General features: G+C 46.8%; 1 protein-coding gene across 6 annotated transcripts in view; it reads right to left on the bottom strand.

The window, feature by feature from the left end:
* The window catches only part of TMEM187 (transmembrane protein 187), a 43,048-nt gene that overhangs the window by 9,348 nt on the left and 14,770 nt on the right, over positions 1–18,930 (bottom strand). For 2 of the 6 annotated variants that reach the window (XM_036887210.2, XM_036887211.2), the window contains exon 3: positions 9,214–12,442. The exons of 2 other annotated variants lie outside the window; for them this stretch is intronic. In XM_036887210.2, the coding sequence (XP_036743105.1) occupies positions 11,395–12,195 (801 nt within the window). In that variant the 5' untranslated portion in view covers positions 12,196–12,442 and the 3' untranslated portion in view covers positions 9,214–11,394. Of the gene's footprint in view, positions 1–3,184; positions 3,877–9,212; positions 12,443–18,930 lie in introns of those variants that run through there. 2 more of the 6 variants (XR_008995246.1, XM_057495879.1) reach the window with 2 other exon arrangements.

Genomic DNA, 18,930 nt, shown 5'->3' with positions numbered 1-18,930 from the left:
AGTTTACTTCGCTCCCCTCCCAGTTTGAGAAGGGAATGGGAAAGGATACTCTGTCCCAGAATTGTTTCTCATGGGGACAGCAAGGCATGATGTTTGCCTCCAATATAGTTTAACCCTGGGCCAGGAAATGATGTTGTTTTCAGATTTCACAGCTAGGACCCCTAGGCCACACTATCTGCTCCCACTCCCCTAAAGACTGCCAAGATGAGCCAAGATCATTGCTGCCTGCCATAAGCAACACCATGACCTTGACAGAGCTCTAGAAGCACTTTGGAAGGGTGAGATATTTTTAATTAGGTTATTGAGTCTGGTATAAAGCGGGTGTTCAAGATTGGGGGATACTGCAAGGAAGGGCTTGGAAGGTAACCTTGAAGAACACATAGCCCTCTGAGAGGCCCTGCTGTGCAGCCTGCTGTTCTCAGCTCGGGGCTCTCACATGATGAGGACTGGTAATCTACTGTTTAGATAAATGGATTTTCAGGACGTTCCTGAAATAAGCAATAAAGTTATTTGCAACTTCCTTTTCCCTGACAAGAATTTCCTGGCATAGCAGAGGCCCGTTAACACAGGGAGCCAAGAAGCTGAGGGACTACCCATGGTTTCAGTTCTCGTCTGAGTTAACTCCCAATTCGAGACCAAAACCTGCCACCTCTCCTAGGAGCTTGCTGAAAGGCACAAATGAGCAAAAGTGGTCCTACCAACACCACCAGCTGTCACACTGGTGCCTAGGTGACAAGGGCTCTGGCTGGTATAACATCTGAGGGGAGCATATCAGGGGCTTCTGCTCCACAAAGCCAAGGAGGGGTACCCCAAGGGAATCACTCCTGGAGACTAGGGGTGTTTGAATGGTCCCTGCTTCATCTGGAGTGCTGGAGCTCCAGGCCATGGTGGGCTGCAGCAAGCAGCCCCACAGGGAACAGCTGCATGTAACTGCTCTACCACCATTTGGCAAAGCAAGATGGTGGGTTTCAAGTGAACTGTCTTGCTGGCTCCTACCCAAGAGGATCTCCTACCAAGGGGACCCCAGCAGCAAGAGCTGTGGGTTAGGCAGGGCTGAGGAGCAAATAAGAAGTCAGAGCCCAAGGCAAGTGAATTCCCATGCAGGGAAGCACTTTGGATTGCCAGGAATTGGGTACTAGGGTCATGATTGGAAATGAACACCATTGGGTCTAAGAACCAGAATGAGACTAACTGCAGAAGACCTGAGAAACAAGGGATTCAATCTCCCATATCTTACAGGGGGTTTGGTACAACCGAAGCTGGGGAGAGGCGGTGCAGGGGATGGTGGGGATGGGTGGGGGAAGAGAGGAAATAATTGCTGGAAAAATAAAACTATTACATGCATGCTTCCAAAGAGTGGAGACTACTCCCAGGACTGGTTAAAGGTGGAAACTGAGCTCTAAACTCAGACAAGCCCAAAGAGAAAATGATGCCTGGTCTCAGCTCAGGCCCAGTGAAAAGACCAGGCCTGCCTGATTGATGCTTCTCTGATTGATGAAGGGCTCACTGCCACCCTCGCTGTCCCCCACCATCCCAGTCAGACCCATGGGCAGGGGACGAGCCCTCCCACTGTGGGGTCCAGTCTCCAAGAGGAACACTGACCTGCATCTCACCCAATAAGACTTGATACTGTAAACATGATGGTTTTCCTGCATAATGGTTGGCTTTTCCTGCTGGTGGTGCTCCTACAGGAAACGGCGACAGAATGGGGTCCTCCAAACATTTTGTAACTTGTTTTTACATAGAAACCACTCTTTTTTACTGTGTTAATTTTGTAACCAGCCAGTTGGCTGTATTTGCTTATTTTTTTAGAATAATTTTTCAGTTGCTTCTCTTGGACTTTTCGATTTCCATCTTAGTTACAAATAACGAGAACTTTGTCCTTTCCAACACGTATTCCTTGTATTTCTCTTTTTTAATGTTCAGTAATAGTAGTGATCATGGGGATATTGTCTGTCTTGTTCCTGGCTAATGAAAATGCTTTTGGTGTTTCACCATTAAACATCACACTGCCCTTTGGTTTGAGATGTATATATTGAAAAATTATATATATATATATATATATATCTCAGCTCGTGAAGTTACCATCTGTAGCAGATTTCACTTTCCAAAAATGGCTGAAGTAATATTTCCCATCCCATTTGCTCTTCCAGAACATTTCCATTCTCCCATCAAGAGGCGGAGTCCCCTTGACCCTGGGCAGACAGCTGTGACTGCCCGAGTTAGGCGGACACTGCTAGAAGGGACACTAGTGACTTCCAAAGCTACATCCCCCTCACGGGGTGCTCACTCCTGGCAGCCGACAGCATGTTGCAGGGGAGCTGACGTGCAGAAGAGCCAGTGCCCTCTGTCCTCAGCCACAGCTGAGCTCCAGCTGATGGTCAGCTCCAACTTCCCCACTTGCTGCCTCGGCAATGGGTGTTCCAGCACTTAGGGGGCTCGCCCAGCTGAGGCCACACACAGCAGAAATGAGCTGTGCTCCTACTACAGAGTCACAAGCCAAATGAGCCTTTGGAACTGTTCTCAGACACTATTTTGGGGTAGTTTGTTATGCAGTGATAGTTAAATGAAATATCATCTATTTCAATTCCTGTGTTATTAAGAGAATGGAATTTTATCAAATAACCTTTTCCCCCTGTATTTTATTTTATTTTCTAAATTAAGGTATCATTGATATACAATCTTATGAAGGATTCACATGAGCAACATGGTGGTTTCAACGTTCACCCCTATTATCAAGTTCCCCTCAGCCCATTGCAGTCACTGTCCATCAGCGTAGTAAGATGCCGCAGAATCATTACTTGTCTTCTCCCTGCTGTACTGCCTTCCTTGTGACCTATCTATGAGTGCTAATTATAATGCCCGTCAATCCCCTTCTCCCTCCCTCCCCACCCACCCTCCCCAGCCCCTTCCCTTTGGTAACTGCTAGTCCCTTCTTGGAGTCTGTGATCTTTATTTTTTATTGTAGTATAATAAGCATGTATAATTTACTGTTTTGACCAGTTTTCAGTATATAATTCACTGGCATTTAGGCTCAGATCATTCATGTTGCTGTACAACCATGAGCACCATCCCTCTCCAGAACATTTCCATCTCCCCAAACTGAAGTCTGTCCCTATTAGACACCAACTCCCCATCCCCCTTCCCCAGTCCCCATCATTCTTTTTGTCCCTATGAGTCTGACTGCCCCACGTGCCACATAGAATGGAGGCAGACACAATTTGTCCTTTTGTGTCTTGGTTTATTTCACTTAGCATCATGTTTTCAAGGTTCTGCCACATTGAAGCATGTCTCAGAATTTCTGACCTTTCTAAGGGTGAATAACACCCCATGGTACACACTCCTGGCTTGTAATATAATTGCACTATGCTCCAGGAATGTAGTCTGACACCAAGTCTTCCAACTTACTTGCTTCTTGCTTTATGGCTAGGATGCTGCCATTGGATTTAGATCCTGCTTGTAGACATTAGGCGGGAGCGATACATGGCTCAGACACCAGCCCCTCAAAGTGCTCTAAATCATGGGCTTGCTCACATTTTCTGTACCTTCACTGAACTGGTGTGTTTGACCTAAGTACCTTCAAGGGAAACCCACTGAACCCTCCATGATGCTAAGTTTGTCTACTTCTTCCTGGAGTTCTCTCACTTTTTGCTTTGTATATTTGGAACCCACTTTAACATTATTCCTAAAATGCTCTTATGTTGTCCAAAAGTCTATTTTGTAGGAGATTAATATAGCCATGCCAGATCTCTTGGTTCTTTCTGATTCTTTCACGTGTACTCTTTCTGCAGACAGGTGCCTTAGGTCTCTAGTAAACAGTGTAGGGCCAGGGCAGGCCACCCCAAGGTGCCGCTTTGAGGTGCAGATTATGTCAAGCTGGAAACAATCAAGGCCCAAAAGAGTTAGAAAAAAACCTCTGACTTTCCCCCTAACTGCCTTAAAAGGATTTAGGTAGAAGCCCTGCTCCAGGAGGAGAGCTAACACCTTAGAGAGCATTATCATATGAGAGGGGTGGCAGGCAAGGAGGGATTTAGGAGAACCTGTTACGGTTCTTCTCTGCGCCCCACTGTTTCTGTGCGGCCCAGCCAGTTGTTTACCAAGCATTTACTCTTTCATTTGCCTGTGAACTGCTTCCCTCCCCTGTGAAGTTCCAGACTGCTACCCCTCCTCCCTAGGTCACAGGGACATACATGCCTTATTGTCCCTGTCTTTGGAATCTCCTGTGTAGACTGCCCGTCATTCAATTTGATTTCTTCCCGTTAATTTGTCTCCTGTCAATCTGATTCTTCGGCCAACTAGAAGAACCTTGAAGGGTAGAGGAAAATGTTTCCTCCTGACAAGGGTTGTGGTTTTGATACGTTATGGCAATCTCTGTGATCTCTGACAGTCACCTCCTCTGAAGATCTCTCAGAGGTGACTTCTGTCGTGTTGTGTTGGCCCCCCAGGAGTACAGGCTTAGCCCCTCCACCTGTTCAGGTTGTACAGTTTAAAGAACAATCTAGGGGAAAAAAGCCCATCTGAATGGCAAAGAGGAACAGTTTCAAATGACAAACATTTCTGAACAGCTTGCCTGGTAAGGGCAGGGTGCTCTCTGGTGAAGCTGAGGTGCTGGGGGCCAGGCACCATGGCCTCCTGTGTCCACACTTGACCCATGACACATCTGAGTGTGTGTGCTATTGTCCTTCTGATTAGAGGCTTTTGAAAATTAAGAAATGTGTTTTCAAACCATAATGAGATATGATTTCATACCCACAAGGATGGCTATAATAAAAAATCAGTAACAAGGGCTGGCCAGGGTGCATCCTCGTGCACCGCTGCTGGGAATACGAAATGGTGCAGCTGCTATGGGAACAGTGTGGTGTCTCCTGACAAGGATGCACGGAATTAGCACAGTCCTGCACTTCCACTCCTAGCTATATATCCACGAGCAGGGAAAATATTTGTTCACACAGAAACTTGTACACAAATTGTTCATAGTGGCATCACTCATAAGAGCCAAAAGGTGGGAATAACCCAAATGTCCATCATTTGATGAATGGATAAACACAACGTAGTCTACCCATACACGGGAGTACTATCTAGCCGTACAAAGGAATGAAGTACATATCAACTACACTTCAATAAAATATTATAGCAATTGTAAAAAAAAAAAGGAATGAAGTACTGACATGTGCTACAACACGGATGCACCTTGACAGCATTATGCTGAGAGCAGCCAGGCCCAAAAGGCCGTGTGTCCCATGCTTCCGCTGACATGAAATACTCGGACCGGCCAGTCCCTAGAGGCGGAAAGCCGATCGTGGGTGCCCGGGGCTGGGGCAGGGAGGGCGGAGAGTGCCTGCCAGCAAGCACAGGGCTTCTTTCTGGTGATGACAACATGCTGCAATTAGATGGTGGGGATGGTCGCACCGCCCTGTGAATGTTCTAAAAGCCACCGACTGTCCGCTTTCAATGGGAGAATTGGGTGTCTGTGAGCTGTAGCTCAATTTAAAAATGTATTTTCAAAATGAAATTTGTATCCCAAGGGTTCCAGTTACTAACAACAAAGTAACGGCCAACAGCTAGGGAGGGAGGGAAGTTTAAAGCCCCAGGGCAAACTCCATCTTGGCCTCCTTGAAAGTCATTCAACTTCTCCCTCAGTAACTGTTAGCTACTGACATGCGACTTGCGTCTCCTCGACATTGGAGTGCAAGGCTGTGAAGCTGACAGTACCGCAGACATTTGCCTAACCCTTGCAACCAGGTCTCATCGTGTGAGAGTGCTGTGAGGGGCTCCTTTTAGAGAGAGGAAACTGAGGCACAGAGCGCTTAAGAAACTCACCCAAGGTCTCCCCAGGTAGCAAATTGCAAAGATCAATGTCAAATTTAAAAAATGTGGATAAATACAGATAACATAAAATTTACCATTTTAACCACTTTCAAGTGTACAGCTATGTGAAATTAAGAGCATTTATATTTTGTACAGCATCCCCACCATCCCTCCCCAGAACTTGTTCGTCTCCCCACGCTGAACTCTGTCCCTGTTAGACACCAACTCCCCACCCCGCTTCCCCAGCCCAGCCCCCCATCTGCCTTTCTGTCTCTATGAATCTGACTGCTCTACGTCCCTCACCTCGTAGACGTGGAACCATACAGTGTCTGTTTATGGTGGCGTGCAGTTTCACTTAGCACAATGTCATCAAGAATTTCCCTCGTTTTTACTATCGCACTGTATGGACAGCCCCCATTTCCTTTCTCCACTCAGCCATCCATGGACATCCGGGTTGTTTCCACCTTCTGGCCGCTGTGACTCATGCTGCTGTGAACACGGTGCAGACCTCTGTTTGAGTCCCTACTTTCACTTCCTTGGGGTATGCAGCCAGAAATGGAGGTGCCATCAGACAGTAATTCTATTTAGTTTTTTCAGACAACCTCAATTTTAAGCTGAGAAAGGCAAACAAGAAGGAAATGAAATTCCACTTCACCCAATCAGATGGGCAGACAGGAAGTCCTTTTAATAATGCCGTGTGCTGGCGAGGCCATGGAGCAACGGGAACTCTGGTGGGCAGTAATTTGAGCAACCCCTTTGACAAGGGATTTGGCAACTTCTAGTCAAGCTGAAATGTGGCTGTGCCAGGCCCAGGCCAATGCCCAAGTGAGCGCCCATACATAAGCAGAGAGACATGGACAGCGGCACCCCAGGAGCCCTGGAGAAACACTCCCACTGATGTGGGCCTGCAGCCTGTAGGAGAAGAATCTGGACTGCATGGTGCATTCATAGAAAGTCACAACACATGCAAGACAGTAGGAACAACTGCTAGTGCCCTGTAGCCACACATAGGAGAGGGGCGAGAGCATGCTGGGGAGGGAGCAGGGCAGAGCCAGCTCTGAGGCTCCAGCGTGATCTGTTAGGTTTCACGTCCTTCAAAGGAAGAGACCTGAGCTGGCTGAGTTGGTGGCACAGACACCTGACAGAGGCCCCGTGGAAGTCAGGCAGGGTCGAGAAAAAAAAAAGGAGAAGCAAAAGCAGAAGTCAATGGTTCTGAAGAGCAACATAAGGCAAAGATCAAAGTGGAAGGCTGGAGGTAGAAGACAAGAAAAACACAAAAATGGTTCGAAGGACCTGCCATGCCACCGTGGCCCAGGCTGCAAACAGTCAGCAGGCTGCAGTGGCTCTCCAGACCCACAGGGGCTGTGCCCTGGAACCAGCGCCCACCAGCCTCCAGGTCACTTAGCAGAGAGGCAGCAGGGCCTCCGGGGGCACCCAGGACAAAGGCAGCTTGGCTCAGCAGTGAGACACTGGGGCTGAAAGAAGTGGGGGGAAGCCACTGAGCAGGGGTAGAGGTGCTCCCAATCACATGACTATTTGGGGGCTGCCTGAGGCCATAAATCACCTAGTGTGTGTTTATTCAGGGTTCTACTTACACGGAGAGACCTTCAGAGGCGAGAGAGGTGCTTTGCCTCTTGCGTGTGCCCAATCTTTAGGGCCCAGAAACAGAATCTCCTGCGCTTTCTCAGGCAGCAGTGAACTCCTGCCACATGGTTTCAGCATCTCCTCGCTTCCATTAAACGTGATCACAAAGTGTGGCAGTTAGCGCTAGTTTAGTAAACTGTTATGTTGATAATGATAGCAGCTGCACTGTTTTATTTCTAAATGTAAACTATTTTTATAATAATTATTTTTAATAATTTTATAATTAAATTTTATCATGAAAAAGAACTGAAGCAGCAATAGATGTTAAGATTTGACATACATTAAGCAAGACCAGAAACCCAAAAGCTGTAAAGAAAAAAGACGTATAAACATATATGACTACATAAACCTTCAACCATGTTCCTTTAAAACACCCACGAAATCAAAAGACGAATGATAACTAAAACATCTGTCATCTGTGTGACAGATTATGTCTAACATTTATAATATAAAAAAGAGCTCCTACAAGCACCCTAAGTGTCCATCAGTAGATGAATGGATAAAGAGGTGGTACATATACACAGTGGAATACTATTCAGCCATAAGAAACAAATCCTACCATTTGCAACAACATGGATGGAGCTAGAGGGTATTATGCTCAGTGAAATAAGTCAGGCGGAGAAAGACAAGTACCAAATGATTTCACTCATCTGTGGAGCATAAGAACAAAGAAAAACCTGAAGGAGCAAAACAGCAGCAGAATCACAAAACCCCAGAGTGCTCTGCATTGCGATTGGCACACATAATGTAAGGGGGGCCACGGCGAAGGCAGCATAGCACAGAGAAGACAAGTAGTGACTCTGTGGCATCTTACTAAGCTGATGGACAGTGACTACAATGGGGTATGGGGGGGGACTCGATAATATAGGTGAATGTAGTAAGCACAATGTTTTTCATATGAAACCTTTCTAAGAGTGTATATCAATGATAACTTAATGAAAAAAAAAAGAGCTCCTACAAATTGAGAAGAAAAAGTGCCCAGCAACTTACTGATGAACAAGCCCAAACTTCCAACACCTGCACAGGGGGAGGGACGTGAGGTACAGTCACAATGACATCTTGCTTGGACCCCATCAGACTGGCAAACTGAGAAAATGGCTAACACCTTGCTGGTGGTTGGGGGTCTAGGGGGGGTCACTCTTGTTGCTGGTAGAAATGTGAAGCATGAACGTCAGTGGGTTTCTAGTAGCACTGAATGAAAGCTGGGGAGGCATCGGCACATGTGCCAAGCAAGGAACATCACTAATGCACACAAAAGACACAGTAGGCCTGGGTCAGCATGTGCACCCCTCACCGTGCATGTCCTAGGACGAGGCCACCAGATCCCTGATGGTCCTCTCAGGTGGCTCATTGTTCCCCGCAGATGAGTCTGTGCAACCTACACAGAGCCAAACCAATACAACTCTTGACGGGAGGTGGCCATGGTATGGGGAAACCAGGGAGAGGCCCAGCAGTGACACTACTGTTGTCACTTCCAGGGAGAGGTAGAGTAAGGCACTGGGCCTAGGTTTCAGATGCTCAGTGTTGCAACTTTCAGCCAAGTCGAACTTCTATAGAGTTTGTTTCTGTGAAATAATGGTTTCTAAGACCCCTCCCAGGTTTGGACCCTCTAACCCATTAGGCCAAATGCACAGAGAGGAGCCCTCCGTTGACCACTGCTTTCTCAGCTGCTCAGGGCAGGTTGGAGATGAGGACAGTGACAATGAGTGAACAAATGGGGTGGGCAGGGGGCAGGGGGCAGGGCAGAAGAACCCCTCAGAGGCCCTGTGGCCAAAAGGGCTGCAGTACTCAGAGCAGAGCCCGGGGTGCCCAGAGTGGGCACAGCCACCAGCCTCCTTTTCTCAGCATCTCAAACACTGCTGACACCCTTGAACCCCGGGGTAGGGCTGAGGTGGGGGGAGGTCTCAGCCCCAGAAGCCAGGACTCCCCAGGGCCAGAGTTGGGGGGGCACTCAGGAAGCTGCATGGCTCAGGCTGGCCACACTTGGAGCAACACTGGTCAGAACTAGGGAGCAGAGAGAGAAGGTTCCAGGCCTCTGGCTTTGATTGGGTTAGCTCAATGTAGAGCTGTCTAATTTAGTAAATAAAGACAGGACACCCAGTTAAATCTGAATTTCAGAAAAACAATGAACAACAATTTTTTAGTATAAGCATGTCTCATGGTACCACAGGGACCAGAACATTTTGTCATCCTGTATTTCACCTGACAACCTTGGATGGGCGCCTGGCAGGAGAGAGTGGGGTTGGGCTCCTGGAGGTCACTGCCCACCCACGCGGTCTCTTCCACGTGAGTCTTTCCTTTGGGTGGAGTCTCCCCAGGGCGAGGGGTGGTAGAGGTCCCCGGTGCCCACCCTGCAAAGTAGTGTGCACAGTTCTCCATGAGACCATCCTGAAAGCCACCTGTTTCCTGTGGACATCCAGCCTGACACAGGCACAGAATGAAAACCAGAAGGTTCTCGGAGCTATTTATTATGTAGGGATTGGTAGAAAGAAAAGAGAAGTTATTAGTGCTTGTGGCTCAAAGGCATGGAATGAAGAAGGAAGCTCGCCTTCCTCCCTTCTCTCTGGCCTCTTTGGGGAAAGGGCAGCCTCTCTGGAGACTCCCATAGCCATTCTCCTCTTCTAGGGTGTACAAAGCCTCCGAGATGACTGTAATGGAACAAAGCTGTTTCCCCAAATGAACACCACCTCTGCTCTCGACCCCCCCACACACGCCCTGGGGGAGGTGCAATGCTCATGGGCCCTCATCTACCAGGTTCTTCAGGTGATGGCTTGGCTGCCATGAGGCTCTGTGGAGAGGGGCCCAGGGAGGGCGGGTCACCCTGAGATGCCATTCAGCAACGACAGGGCATCCTCTCTCCTCTGCCTTCATCTTTGTCTTTAAAGACCAGACGCCTTTCAGGTGACGGGATGAAACAGGTGTCTAAGAACACATTAGTAAGTGGGAAGAAAGAATGCCAAGGGTAGCTGGGCTTCAGGGGCTTGCAGGGGTGATCCAAAGGTAGGATCCTCAGCATCTCTTCAGCCCCAGAGTCACCCCCAGGCTCACTGGTTCACACATGTCATCTGCTAGGGGGTTTGTACATGCCAATTCCAGAGCCCCACCCTGAGATGCCATCAGGAGATCATGGTTCCTAAGGACCTGGGTGACAAGGATGTAGGTCTTGCTCAGACCATGTTCTGGGTCTCCCCAATGGTGACAGACCCATGACAGTTCAGTAACCTTAGTAGCTAAGGATATCTAAGCCCCACCCAGCTCTGAGAGTGGATCACCCAGAGACATTCTGTTGAGAATTCAGCTTTTGACATTTGTGTGTGTTCCTTCATCTAGATCTACCCTGCCTTGTTTCACAAAGGGTCTGAGGTGACGTGGCTTCCATGTGACCTGATGTTCTGGCAGTCACAGATGTCACAGTGAGCTATTGTTCTGGCCTTCCAATTTCCTCATCAGTCTGCTGGGCATGTGTGTAACGTGACTAGGTGTCCCTGAACCCAGTCACCTCTGGGGACCTCACTGGTAACCCCACTGCCAGGCGTGGCAACTGGCCAGAAGCTACCCTGCCCAGCTGTCACCGAAATCCCAGAGCTACCGTAGACAACCATTTTTTCTCCAACTGGAAGTGGTGGATTTCTTGGGGTCGTTTCCCCCCAACGTTTTATTCTGAAAAATTGAAAACTACAGAAAAGGTTATAAGAGTACAAGGCACCAGCACCTCCCTTGCACCTAGATATTTGCTTACTCTCTTTGAAAGCAAGTTGCACAGAGCACAACATTTCACCCCTAAATTCTGTAGCTCATAACTTCAGAGGACAATCTTCCATGTAACCATCATATCTTATCATCATAAATCTTAAATTTAACACCGATGACAGAATGTCATCTGATAGTCCATTTTGATGTTGCGGGGTGGGGGCCACTCTTTCTAGGTAGCTTCTTTTCAGTTTAATGCATCTTCCCCTCAGGAGCGCGTCTTTGGCGAGTGTGGACATTTGTCAGAAATAAGAATGCAAAGTGGAACTGGAGCACATCACAGACTTTGGACCAGAAGTGGCCGGTGAGCCACTGAAAGAGACGCCATCTCGCAAGCTGATGGTCACACAGCTTGAGGACCACAAAGCCCAGGCAGGAAAGCATGCCCAGGGCCAAGTATGTTCCTGAGGAGCCACTGCCATAGTGCCTGTGGGCACGGAGGGCCACGCCCACTGTGGCTGCCATGTGCATGCCCAGCACAACTTCAAACCCACAGGGGTGCAGCAAGGCAAGGCTGTAACTGCACAGGGAGAGGCACTCCACGGTGAGGAACAGCCAGGGCTTCCAGCCCCTGTCTAGGTAGAGGCACCAGGCCACTGGCCACGCGAAGATGGGCAAGGTGAGCCACTGGTCCAGCACGGCAGCAGAGTGCGTCTGCACCCCAATGCGCAGCCACTGAACGGGGCCGTAGACCAGAGCCATGGCAGCGAAGACATCCTTCAGGTACTGAGCCCTCTGCACAGCTGCAGGGTGCCCCAGGGCACTGGCCTTCCTCCGCAGCCAGTACCCTCCCAGGAGCATGTAGGCCAAGTTAATGAGCGAGTTGAAGGGCATGGCTAGAAAGGTGGGGAGGCTGGCTACCACTGCTTCAGCATAGTGCTCATAGCCCACCTGGATGACGACACCTTCAAAAACACCTGTGTAGACAGTGGCCACACAGAGGCTGCTGGCCATAGCCACGTGGAAGAGGGCCTGCCTTGACTCAGGCTTCATCTGCAACCCTAGGTGGGAGTCAAGGAGAAGAGCTTAAAAGAGAGGCAGCCTCCACTGTTATTTTGGAATTCAGAAAAACAGCTTTTGCAAATCACTCCTCAGCCCCCCAGCTGAGCCAGCAGGACGAAGTCCCCAGGATTTCCACTGCAGAGGCTGCGACCCCGCCTGGGAATGGTGGTGGCAGGCCAGAGGAAGGCAGTGCTCCTGTCAACCGGCTGGTGGTAATGAAGGGGCGTTCTGCCTTTTTCTGTTGTGGTTACAAAAAGAGTGTGGTTACTGTTCACCATGTAAGAACTTATTCACTATGTAAGACCTTGTTCACCATGTAAGAACTTGTTCGTTATGCTTCAGAAGATTGGAGACTGTTGAGAAATAGGCTTGGGGTTGATTAATGACTGTGCATTGAGTCCCCTATACAGAATTTTATTGTTGTTAACAACCATTTGATCAATAAATATGAGAGATGCCCTCTCAAAAAAATTAAATTAAATTAAATTAAAAGAAAAAGAGCGTGGTTAGAAAGCAACTCATCCATTAGGATTAAAGATAGCGGCATGACAGGAGAGACAGAGGCCTCCTCCTAAAACTGAATACAATTAGAAAATCTAGTTGGTGCAACTAATCCTGAGAGAGCAACTGGAAAGAGGACGCGTCAGACTGCACACACCTAGAGAAAAGAGCAGACCTCAGCGAATGGGGTAACGTACCAGGCGGGACCCGAGCCCCTCCCCCACCCCAGTTCACCAGCGGGAGGAAGACAAACGTAGCAGGGAGGGAGTGGAAGGCTTGGGGCTGCTGAATACCTAGCTCCGGAGATCTGCTCTGGGAGCACAAACCTACATTTCATGGTGCTTTCATGAGACTCGCCTGACTACCGGGTTGGAAAGTTAATACAGGCAGAGTTCCTGGGGAAACTGGGATTCCAGCTGCTTGTGGAAAGCAGGGATCCATATCCGGCTGCTCTGGGACAAAAACTTATACCTGTGTGCTCGGCCCACTGGCTCAGGCAGTGGAGACAGGCACAGCAGCCGGGAGGCGGGGAACAGCTCTTCCTTCCCCCAGGCACCAGTACCGCTCCCCTGCGACCCCCGACATTGCTTCAGGGGCTCAGCAGCTCCAGAATAGAGCTTCTGGACACTAGATAGCGCCATATACAAACATGAACCGCCAAAGGAACCTTGTCCAGACTAAAATTGTTAATACAACTCCTGAGAAAGATTTAAACGATATGGACCTTGTGACTCTTCCTGAAAGGGAGTTCAAAATAAAAATCATCAACATGCTAATGGAGGTACAGAAAGACATCCAAGAACTCAGGAATGAATTCAGGTCAGAGATCCAATCGTTAAAGAACACGATGGAGGGTATTAAAAGCAGGCTGGATACGGTGGAGGAGACAATAAATGAAATAGAATCTAGAGAAGAGGAATACAAAGAAGCTGAAGCACAGAGAGAAGAAAGGATCTCTAAGAATGAAAGAATATTGAGAGAACTGTGTTACCAATCCAAACGGAATGATATTCGCATTATAGGGATACCAGAAGAAGAAGACAGAGAAAGGGATAGAAAGTGTCTTTGAGGAGGTAGTTGCTGAAAACTTCCCCAGTCTGGGAAGGACATAGTCTCTCAGGCCGTGGAGATCCACAGATCTCACAACACAAGGGACCCAAGGAAGACAACACCAAGACACATAGTAATTAAAATGGGAAAGATCAAGGATAAGGACAGACTGTTAAAAGCAGCCAGAGAGATCGGAAGATGGCGGCGTGAGTAGAGCAGCGGAAATCTCCTCCCAAAACCACATATATCTATGAAAATATAACAAAGACAACTCTTCCTAGAATAAAGACCAGAGGACACAGAACAATATCCAGACCACATCCGCACCTGAGAGAACCCAGCGCAGCGCGAAGGGGGTAAGATACAAGCCCCGGCCCCGCGGGAGCCGAGCGCCCCTCCCCCCAGCTCCCGGCGGGAGAAGAGCAGGCAGAGCGGGAGGGAGACGGAGCCCAGGACTGCCGAACACCCAGCCCCAGCCATCCGGGCCAGAGCGCAGACACAGTACGCGCCCAGGGGGCCCTGGATGCTAGGGAAACAGGGCAGCAAGAACAGTGAGCGGGCACCGGAGGCCGGGCACCGGAGGACATAAGAAAAGCGAGCGACCAATTTTTTTTTTTCTGTTTTGTTTTAGCGAGCGCTTTTTGGAAGTCTTAAAGGGATAGGGACCCCAATACTAGGGAAACAGGGCAGCAAGACCAGTGAGCAGATGCCTGAGGCTGGCGCCGGAGAATAAAGAAAAACGAAAAAACGAGCGGCCACCTTTTTTTTTTCTTTTTTTTTTAATTTAAAATATTTTTTTTTTGTGGTCGTTGTTTTGTTTTGGCAGGTGCTTTTTGGAACTCTTAAAGGGGCAGGGCGGGACACTTAATCCAGAGGTAGGGAATCCGGGGATCTCAGGGCACCCTAACCCCTGGGCTGCAGGGAGCAGGGAGGCCCCTTACGGAGATAAATAGCCTCCCAGCCACTCCCCCTCCAATGCGACTCCACCACTTTGGAGCGGCCGCCCGAGCCAGGCCACGCCCACAGCAACAGCGGAGATAAACTCCATAGCAGCCCAGCAGGAAGCAGAAGCCCTGTCTGCACGCAGCTGCCCAGCACAAGCCACTACAGGTCGCTGTTCTCCCAGGAGAGGAGGGCCACAAACCAACAAGAAGGGAAGTTCGTCCAGCCGTCACTCGTCCCAGCTCTGCAAACTATTCCTATCACCATGAAAAGGCAAAGCTACAGGCAGACAAAGATCACAGAGACAACACCAGAGAAGGAGACAGACCTAACCAGTCTTCCTGAAAAAGAATTCAAAATAAGAATCATAAATATGCTGACAGAGATGCAGAGAAATACGCAAGAGAAATGGGATGAAGTCCGGAGGGAGATCACAGATGCCACAAAGGAGATTGCAGAAATGAAACAAACTCTGGAAGGGTTTATAAGCAGAATGGATAGGATGCAAGAGGCCATTGATGGAATTGAAACCAGAGAACAGGAACGCATAGAAGCTGACATAGAGAGAGATAAAAGGATCTCCAGGAATGAAACAATATTAAGAGAATTGTGTGACCAATCCAAAAGGAACAATATCCATACTATAGGGGTTCCAGAAGAAGAAGAGAGAGGAAAAGAGATGGAAAGTATCTTAGAAGAAATAATTGCTGAAAACTTCCCCAAACTGGGAGAGGAAATAATGGAACAGACCACGGAAATACACAGAACCCCCAACAGAAAGGATCCAAGGAGGACAACACCAAGACACATAATTAAAATGGCAAAGATCAAGGACAAGGAAAGAGTTTTAAAGGCAGCTAGAGAGAAAAAGGTCACCTATAAAGGAAAACCCATCAGGCTAACATCAGACTTCTCGACAGAAACCCTACAGGCCAGAAGAGAATGGCATGATATATTTGATACAATGAAACAGAAGGGCCTTGAACCAAGGATACTGTATCCAGCAAGACTATCATTCAAATATGACAGTGGGATTAAACAATTCCCACACAAACAAAAGCTGAGGGAATTTGCTTCCCACAAACCACCTCTACAGAACGTCTTACAGGGACTGCTCTAGATGGGAGCACTCCTAGAAAGAGCACAGCACAAAACACCCAACATATGAAGAATCAAGGAGGAGGAATAAGAAGGGAGAGAAGAAAAGAATCTCCAGACAGTATATATAACAGCTCAATAAGTGAGCTAAGTTAGGCAGTAAGATACTAAAGAGGCTAACCTTGAACCTTTGGTAACCACGAATTTAAAGCCTGCAATGGCAATAAGTACATATCTTTCAATAGTCACCCTAAATGTTAATAGGCTGAATGCACCAATCAAAAGACACAGAGTAATAGAATGGATAAAAAAGCAAGACCCATCTATATGCTGCTTACAAGAAACTCACCTCAAACCCAAAGACATGTACAGACTAAAAGTGAAGGGATGGAAAAACATATTTCAAGCAAACAACAGCGAGAAGAAAGCAGGGGTTGCAGTACTAATATCAGACAAAATAGACTTCAAAACAAAGAAAGTAACAAGAGATAAAGAAGGACATTACATAATGATAAAGGGCTCAGTCCAACAAGAGGATATAACCATTATAAATATATATGCACCCAACACAGGAGCAGCAGCATATGTGAAACAAATACTAACAGAACTAAAGGGGGATATAGACTGCAATGCATTCATTCTAGGAGACTTCAACACACCACTCACCCCAAAGGATAGATCCACCGGGCAGAAAATAAGTAAGGACACGGAAGCACTGAACAACACAGTAGAGCAGATGGACCTAATAGACATCTATAGAACTCTACATCCAAAAGCAACAGGATATATATTCTTCTCAAGTGCACATGGAACATTCTCCAGAATAGACCACATACTAGGCCACAAAAAGAGCCTCAGAAAATTCCAAAAGATTGAAATCCTACCAACCAACTTTTCAGACCACAAAGGCATAAAACTAGAAATAAACTGTACAAAGAAAGCAAAGAGGCTCACAAACACATGGTGGCTTAACAACACGCCACGCTCCTAAATAATCAATGGGTCAATGACCAAATCAAAATGGAGATCCAGCAATATTTGGAAACAAATGACAACAACAACACTAAGCCCCAACTTCTGTGGGACACAGCAAAAGCAGTCTTAAGAGGAAAGTATATAGTAATCCAAGCATATTTAAAAAAGGAAAAACAATCCCAAATGAATGGTCTAATGTCACAATTATCGAAATTGGAAAAAGAAGAACAGATGAGGCCTAAGGTCAGCAGAAGGAGGGACATAATAAAGATCAGAGAAGAAATAAATAAAATTGAGAAGAATAAAACAATAGCAAAAATCAATGAAACCAAGAGCTGGTTCCTCGAGAAAATAAACAAAATAGATAAGCCTCTAGCCAGACTTATTAAGAAGAAAAGAGAGTCAACACAAATCAACAGTATCAGAAACGAGAAAGGAAAAATCACGACAGACCCCACGGAAATGCAAAGAATTATTGGAGAATACTATGAAAACCTATATGCTAACAAGCTGGGAAACCTAGGAGAAATGGACAACTTCCTAGAAAAATATAACCTTCCAAGATTGACCCAGGAAGAAAGAGAAAATCTAAACAGACCAATTACCAGCAACGAAATTGAAGAGGTAATCAAAAAACTACCAAAGAACAAAACCCCCGGGCCAGATGGATTTAACTCGGAATTTTATCAGACATACAGGGAAGACATAATACCCATTCTCCTTAGAGTTTTCCAAAAAATAGAGGAGGAGGGGATACTCCCAAACTCATTCTATGAAGCTAACATCACCCTAATACCAAAACCAGGCAAAGACCCCACCAAAAAAGAAAACTACAGACCAATATCCCTGATGAACGTAGATGCAAAAATACTCAACAAAATATTAGCAAACCGAATTCAAAATTACATCAAAAGGATCATACACCATGACCAAGTGGGATTCATCCCAGGGATGCAAGGATGGTACAACATTCGAAAGTCCATCAACATCATCCACCACATCAACAAAAAGAAAGACAAAAACCACATGATCATCTCCATAGATGCTGAAAAAGCATTTGACAAAGTTCAACATCCATTCATGTTAAAAACTCTCAGCAAAATGGGAATAGAGGGCAAGTACCTCAACATAATAAAGGCCATCTATGATAAACCCACAGCCAACATAATATTGAACAGCGAGAAGCTGAAAGCATTTCCTCTGAGATCGGGAACTAGACAGGGATGCCCACTCTCCCCACTGTTATTTAACATAGTACTGGAGGTCCTAGCTACGGCAATCAGACAAAATAAAGAAATACAAGGAATCCAGATTGGTAAAGAAGAAGTTAAACTGTCACTATTTGCAGATGACATGATACTGTACATAAAAAACCCTAAAGACTCCACCCCAAAACTACTAGAACTGATATCGGAATACAGCAAAGTTGCAGGATACAAAATCAACACACAGAAATCTGTGGCTTTCCTATACACTAACAATGAACCAACAGAAAGAGAAATCAGGAAAACAACTCCATTCACAATTGCATCAAAAAAAATAAAATACCTAGGAATAAACCTAACCAAAGAAGTGAAAGACTTATACTCTGAAAACTACAAGTCACTCTTAAGAGAAATTAAAGGGGACACTAACAGATGGAAACTCATCCCATGCTCGTGGCTAGGAAGAATTAATATCGTTAAAATGGCCATCCTGCCCAAAGCAATATACAGATTTGATGCAATCCCTATGAAACTACCAGCAACATTCTTCAATGAACTGGAACAAATAATTCAAAAATTCATATGGAAACACCAAAGACCCCGAATAGCCAAAGCAATCCTGAGAAAGAAGAATAAAGTAGGGGGGATCTCACTCCCCAACTTCAAGCTCTACTATAAAGCCATAGTAATCAAGACAATTTGGTACTGGCACAAGAGCAGAGCCACAGACCAATGGAACAGACTAGAGAATCCAGACATTAACCCAGACATATATGGTCAATTAATATTTGATAAAGGAGCCATGGACATACAATGGCAAAATGACAGTCTCTTCAACAGGTGGTGCTGGCAAAACTGGACAGCTACATGTAGGAGAATGAAACTGGACCATTGTCTAAACCCATATACAAAAGTAAACTCAAAATGGATCAAAGACCTGAATGTAAGCCATGAA

This window comes from Manis pentadactyla, chromosome X (assembly GCF_030020395.1).
Source record: "Manis pentadactyla isolate mManPen7 chromosome X, mManPen7.hap1, whole genome shotgun sequence".
NCBI lineage: Eukaryota > Metazoa > Chordata > Mammalia > Pholidota > Manidae > Manis > Manis pentadactyla.
This window is presented reverse-complemented; position numbering and strand designations above follow the sequence as displayed.